Source organism: Octopus sinensis, linkage group LG21, assembly GCF_006345805.1.
Source record: "Octopus sinensis linkage group LG21, ASM634580v1, whole genome shotgun sequence".
Taxonomy (NCBI): domain Eukaryota; kingdom Metazoa; phylum Mollusca; class Cephalopoda; order Octopoda; family Octopodidae; genus Octopus; species Octopus sinensis.
The window spans coordinates 4,000,420-4,007,919 of NC_043017.1; the positions used below are offsets into that span (position 1 = coordinate 4,000,420).

A 7,500-nucleotide genomic window follows, 5' to 3' on the forward strand; every position below is an offset into this window, starting at 1 on the left:
TTAAGTTTTGTTATTTTAGTAACAAAAATAGCAGAAGATGTTTTCACTCCCCCCCCCCACTCACCGGTCGCTTCTGGTATGCGAAACTGAAAATAGCAGTGTTTAATAAAAGTAAACAAATTCAGTCAAGATCTTTTTTTTTTTTTGTTTGGTAATGCGCATTATTGTTGTTGTCGTTGTTGTGTGTGTGTGTATAATTACGTATTAATGTACATATTTCCTGTGACCGCAGTCGTTGTTAGTGGTATTGTAGTATGATCGGTAGTGTTGTTGAATAATATACTGCGCCCTTTGTTGATGATTTTTAAAGTTGTACCTCATGGATCTTTTGAAGTGTATGAGTGTGATTTCGATTTGTTCAGAAGGTGTAAATCTTTTGTGGTGGAAATGAAGAGATGGGCGGGGAAAGTGTGGCTGTTGTTTGCTGTGCAGTTATAACAACTGGTGTGTGAAGCAGAAAATAAAGTTTGTAGATATTTTGTATAGTTTTATATATTTTGGCCCCCACATGGGGGCATGAAGGCCTGCAACATCAATATTAGCAGTTGGGAAGCAATTGCCAGCAACCGTGGAGATTGGCGACGTACCGTAAAAGAGGGAACACAAAGGAGTAACAGAGAGAGAGAGGAGAAATGGAAAGACAAGAAAAGACGTCAACAAGAAACTATGGCATTACAACCAGCCAGGAACAGTCTTCGCTACATTTGCGGTACCTGCCAGAGGGAGTGTTTGTCCAGGATAGGACTACACAGTCACAGCAGGAAATGTATCAGGACATGAAATGCAAAAGCCGGACTAGACTATTTTATGCGCAACTCCATTGTCTCCCGAGACAAAAAGGATGCCAACAATATATTTTGGCCCCCACACCATTCCCATGCAAATGTATTTCCACCATCCAGTTTTGCATTTAGGAATACACAATCTATTGTTTCGTGAGGTGTACACAGGACGGCGAGAATCCAAACAATATCGTAGGTATTTATTTTTCATACGTTCTGGCAGAATCGAACGGGAACAGCTTATCCCTACAGATTGTGTCATCGGAAAATACCTCCAGCAACCAAATTATTTACTGATGAGTGATGATGCCTGCCTAGCAGACATCATTCGTGTGGTGCAAGCAGAATAACGAGATTCCAAACGATAGGGTAATTCAATCTTTAATATGAATTAATTAATCATTGTCGCTTTTCGCCATCTCAGAATATTTCCTCCCTTCGGAATCTCAGTGGTCTGCGAGCACCTAACGAATGGAGGCGCAATGGCCCAGTGGTTAGGGCAGCGGACTCACGGTCATAGGATCGCGGTTTCGATTCCCAGACCGGGCGTTGTGAGTGTTTATTGAGCGAAAACACCTAAAGCTCAACGAGGCTCCGACAGGGGATGGTGGTGATCCCTGCTGTACTCTTTCACCACAACTTTCTCTCACTCTTACTTCCTGTTTCTGTTGTACCTGTATTTCAAGGGGCCGGCCTTGTCACTCTCTGTGTCACGCTGACTATCCCCGAGAACTACGTTAAGGGTACACGTGTCTGTGGAGTGCTCAGCCACTTACACGTTAATTTCACGAGCAGGCTGTTCCGTTGATTCGGATCAACCGGACCCTCGTCGTCGTAACCGACGGAGTGCTTCCTTAATGGGCAACTAAACTAAATATTTGTTCCACCTTTTTGCTGTCAAATTAAAGGAAATATCACACGACTACTGTCGATTCTTCAGTCTACTTTTACATGTCTTGCTTTCATCATCTCCCCCTCTACGTCCTCCTCCCTTTCTTTTCCTGGTCTCTCCACACCTCTCTAATCTTTTCTCTCATTCTTTCCCTCGTCTGTGTTCAGATCTAAAGGATAAATTCTGCCCGCGTTTGTTGCGCCTATTGTCCCATAAGTGCTCTCTGCGACTCCATCAGAAGGTGAGAATCCACCAGGGTAGGAGAGTGTGCGCCCTCTGGTATTGCGAGTAGATGGCTTCCAGAGGAGAAGAGTAGAAAAGAAGTAATTTCTACTCTTCTCCTCTGGAAGCCATCTACTCGCAATACCAGAGGGCGCACACTCTCCTACCCTGATGTAATCTCCAGGGATACAGGCATCCAGCAACAGGACCTCCGTAATGCTATGATGGACCGTGAAGTCTGGCGTAACATAGTAAATTCCATTGTCTCGACCACGGTCGAACAATGATGATGATGATGATGAGAATCCACAGAAGGATGGAAAGATTTTTAGAATGTTATTATCTAAAGTCAAATATTTATCATTTACCTGCCCTCTTCGCCTTCAAGGAGTTTGCGATATGCTGCAATCTCCAATTCCAGGGACAGTTTAGCATCCATCAGGTCTTGCAATTCCTTCAACATTATCTCCAACTCCATACGCAAACTATTAATTTCGGTCCGGTAATTCTCGCCTTCCGTTGCACGTTTGTTTTCACTCTCCTGTAACTCAGACTCTAGAAACTCAATTCTTCTTTTCAAATTTGCTACCTGTAAAGACAAGTCAAAGAGTACAATTATCAACTACGAAAAAAACTATCAAAACATAATTCTATGGATATCAGGTGATTATATAAATATATCCACTGCTCACACCTCCTTTTTATAATATACACATACATACACACACACTCACTCACGCACACCCACACAAACGCACACACACATCTATATAACAATAGGCGGCGAGCTGGCAGAACCGTTAGCACGCCGGGTGAATTGCGTAGCCGTATTTCATCTGTCGTTACGTTCCGAGTTCAAATTCCGCCGAGGTAGACTTTGCCATTCATCCTTTCGGGGTCGATAAATTAAGTGCCAGTTACGCACTGGGATCGATGTAATCGACTTAATCCGTTTTTCTGTCCTTGTTTGTCCCCTCTGTGTTTATCTCCTTGTGGGTAGTAAAGAAATATATATATAACATACATGTATATACTGTGTAATATATGCCAATAAACAGATATATTGATTGATTGATTGATTGATTCGTTCATTCATTCATTCATTCATTATTTGGTTGATTGATTTATGTGATTTTCCTTACCTCAGTTTCATATTCGCCCATTTTAGCCGACATACCGCTCCGTTCCGTACGTAAATCTTTTTTCTTACTCGCGTCTACAACATCTGTTGGCTTCATACATGCCTTTATCATATTTATCTGTGGAGATAATAAAACTATATATGTGTGTGTGTGTTTTATTTATTTTTCACATTCTTGTAGCTGAAATGACATTACATGGATAAGTTACAAATAGTTGGATGGTCAAAGAATACCTGGATAACGAAAAAAATAAGCATGAAGTGTAAACATTATGGGAATGGTTCCTCTCCTCGTTCCCTTTACCCTCCTTGGGGTAGAAAGGGATCCTTAGCCGTAGTGAAGGCAATCTATCTAGGGAGATAACCTTACAATAAATCACTCGGTCCGTAGCTTAGAAATACTGGGTTGACGTCCAGCGGGAACAGCTTTGTTTCATGGAGGAGGAAAGATCATCTTTAGTACTTGGTTGTACAATGCTTTCCAATGTGTGTAGTAGCGGCGCGCGCACACATTATTAGCCATTTGAAAAGACTATGAAAGTCTCGACCACGGTCGAACAATGATGATGATGATGATTACCCTCCTCTCCAAATAATCTGAAAGAAGATGAGGGTTTGTCTGAAAACAATAACGTCTGTCCTTAGTCCTTCAATTTTGTCTGTTATACATGCAATCAGTTTTCTCATAGCGACCAGTCAGAGTAAAACTGTTTGTCCATCCCAGCCGAGAGGAAGACTATGATGTGATCTACACTACGGACTCCACTGATAACCAACTCTCTTTCACACCTAATTTCAGTTATGCAACATGACTCTGCTGTCTTCAGCTTAGCAATGCCTACGCACTGAACACCTGTGATGCAAGACTCTTTCATCGTTCTTCAAGCCTGTTGGATATGCCTTGATGATGTTATAGCACGTCAGTGGAACGTCTCCAGAGGCTTGCAATCATCGAACGGGAATTTTGGAAATGTCTTCATAATAAAAGAGAGGAAAAATTCGTTCAGCGTAACCTGTTCAGCTGATCTTAAAAATAACCCTAATAATAATAATAATAATAATAATAATAAATCCACCTCCAGTGCTTGAAAATGACCACATCTCACTTCTCTGGAACTTCACCATTCAAACTGACAGAAAGATAGATGCAAATAGGCCAGACATCATATTGAAAGACTTCAGACAAAGAACATGCCTCCTCATTGATATGACTGTCCCAATCGATATAAACGTATCTGTCAAGACCTACCAAAAACTGAGCAAATATAAAGATCTTGAAATAGAAATCAGATATATGTGGAACCTGAAGACTAAAACAATACCTGTTGTTATAGGTGCCCTGGGAATAATAGCGAAAGGGGCTGATTGCTACCTAACTCAGATACCAGGAAACCCCAAAATGGCAGAAATTCAAAAGATAGTGCTCATGGGAACTGCTCATATTCTACGCAAAATACTCTCTATGTAATCCCAAGGTTTAAAACAAACTTTTTTTTTAATTTATTTATTAGACATTCACAACACCAAAAAAAAACCCAAATATATGGCACACTAGACAACAACAACGGGAACTTCCAACCTGTTGTCTCTTGAGCTCTCTGGGTGAGACTTGGAGCCAACTTGTACAGACATAAAGCAAAAGTCAAACATAGAATAATAATAATAATAATAATAATAATAATAATAATAATAATAATATAATAATAATAATGTGGAATCTCAAGGCGGTTACAATACCAGTGATCGTAGGAGCACTAGGAATGATCAAGAAGGGAACCGAAAATTATATGAGAATGATCCCTGGCTTACCATCCCTGCAAGAAGTGCAAAAGATTGTCTTAACTGGTACATCACATGTATTGAGAAGAGCATTGTCGATGTGAGAACTATTACTACCCATGTATTTTAATTTAACTTTATTTCTATAAAAAAAATGAATGAACTAGTGAGTTTAGTTTAATGGCCTACCAATGTATACTATGAGTTTCTTTGCCCTAGGAGTCGGGAAGACACTCGGCAAGAAATGGAAGCAAATTTGAAGGAAGAAGAAAAACACATAAATAATAATAATAATAATAATAATAATAATAATAACAGCAACAACTGTGTGAAGTGTAGAATAGACAACACTACCGGCACCAACAAATGCAGAATGTGTGGTGAGAGGGGTGAAGCGTTATGTCAGATAGTTTGCAAATGCCCGAAATTGGCACAACACGAATACAAAAGACATCGTGACAATTTGGCAAGTATGATCCATTGGAAGCTCTGTGGAAATCACGGCCTACAAAGAGGTGGTATGAGAAAACTCCAGACATCGGAAACCGGACATTGTTGTGGTGAATAAAAAAAAAAAGAACATGTGTGATAATCGACGTAGCTTGGCCCCGGGGACAACAGGATCAATGTGAAAGGAAAAGAAAAAGAAATAAACAATTATGACACTTTTAAATCATATAAATATATTTGTTACGCTTTAGCTTTCAAAAACCTCTTTACCTCGTCTGCATGTCGACGTTGCAAATCAGCAATGGCTGTTTGCAACCTAGCCTCATATTCGGCACTTAAAGCAGCAACTTTATTTCCAGCATCGGATGCATTTTCTTGCTGAAGATTGCACTGCTTCCTTAGTTTTGCTATCAGTGCTTCATATTCTTTGATCTCCTACAAATAGTAATTAAAGCAACACAATAAGTAAGATGCAGGTTAGGAAATAAATATTAGTTTTTATTGAGCCCGTTTCATATATTTAGAACATTATGCTGATGAGAACGAAAAATAATTGGTGACAGTATATTGCTGTTTTATATCCTTTTATTGGATATATAATATTACGAAGCAAGGTGGAAGAAAGTATGTACACGAAGCACTATTACTACTACAACTACTACAGGAGGCTCAACGGCCTATATCAACGGCTCACAGGAAACTCCTTACCAACCTGAACTGCCAATCGCTCACGGTTCTTTGTTTTATAACAATGAGTCAGTCCACCTTTTAGTCATTTGAGGGGTGGTCGAACTCGTTTCCCGTCTCACTTTTTTAGAAGTCTCTCCTTTTGAGAATTGAACTCCGCTTAGGAGTGTTTCCGTTATTTTCCGTTTTCTGTTGCCAGAACGTAGTTTCAAATTGTTTGGGTGTTGGTACCTCAAAGTGAAGGCGCATGGCTCAGTGGTTAGAGCGTCGAGCTTACGATCGTGAGGTTGTGAGCTCGAATCCCGGACCGGGCTGCGTGTTGTGTTCTTGAGCAAGGCGCTTTATTTCACGTTGCTCCAGTTCACTCAGCTGGAGAAATGAGTTGCGACGTCACAGGTGCCAAGCTGTATCGGCCCCTTTGTCTTTCCCTTGGATAACACTGGTGGCGTGGAGAGGGGAGACCGGTGTGCATGGGCGACTGCTGGTCTTCCATAAACAACCTTGCCCGGACTTGTGTCTAGGAGGGTAACTTTCTAGGTGCAATCCCATGGTCATTCATGACCGAAGGGGGTCTTTACCCGGTACCTCAAATGCTTCTACCGAGCAAAAATCTGTGAAATTTTTTCGCAACAAAAATAATCTTCTGCTAATATCAGGGAACGTGAGGCATGAACCACCACCTTCATGTTTCCATCTTTATATTTATGTAGCATTACTGCTCCTATACCGTTGTCAGAAACGTCAAAAGCTACAAAATCTCCGCTGCGGGATCGAAGTGTGCTAACGACAAATCAGATATTTTTTTTTTTATTCCGTCAAACGCCTTCTGACAATTTTCCGACCGAATTCCATTTCACATCTTTTTTCGACAGATTATTCAATGGAACCCTTAACTTATTAATATTTGGAATATGATTTTGATAATAATTTTTCAATCCTAAAAATGCTTGTTTCTGTATCACGGTTCGATCCACAGTCACTGTGGTTGATAGATAAATGTAATCGATCACTTGAGAAGCAGTGATTTTTTAAATTATGATTGTGTAAGTGAAGCAATCTAATTCAAGAAAGCCTAAAATCGCCGTGTAGGATTTAAAAAAAGAAATAACTAAAAACTTCATGGCAATTATCCTGCAAGAGAATAACAAGAAAAGGAGACAAATAAAGGCAACATTACAGCTTTATGGAGATCCAAATTGAAATCAAGTTCGTCTTCCAGTGCATCGTTACGCTTATCGGACTCCAATCTTTGAATAGTTTCGGTTTCTAATTCCTGGAAAGACAAACAACACAAATATTTTCGTCATTATTTTTTTATTGCATAAGCATCAATAATCCGTCTCAGATAATGTACAGAAATAAGAGAACTGAAGTTGGAATCATAAAGAAAATTGCGGGATATTTGCAGGATGATTACCCTTAATATGATAGATGGCAATGTGTTATTCATTACAGTTGTATTAACTTTGTCCAGTTTATTTTGTCAGAGAGGTTTTTACAGATAGAAAGAACCATCTGCGAAAAACCAAATTTAAAATGGGATTCTT

General features: G+C 39.9%; 1 protein-coding gene across 1 annotated transcript in view; it reads right to left on the minus strand.

Moving 5' to 3' along the window:
- LOC115222957 (70 kDa neurofilament protein-like) overlaps positions 1–7,500 on the minus strand; it is a 26,316-nt gene that overhangs the window by 9,856 nt on the left and 8,960 nt on the right. Inside the window, exons 3-6 of the mRNA XM_029793367.2 lie at positions 7,131–7,226; positions 5,537–5,701; positions 3,039–3,155; positions 2,265–2,485 (exon numbers count right to left, since the gene is read on the minus strand). Coding sequence (XP_029649227.1) covers positions 2,265–2,485; positions 3,039–3,155; positions 5,537–5,701; positions 7,131–7,226 — 599 coding nt within the window. The remainder of the gene's footprint in view (positions 1–2,264; positions 2,486–3,038; positions 3,156–5,536; positions 5,702–7,130; positions 7,227–7,500) is intronic.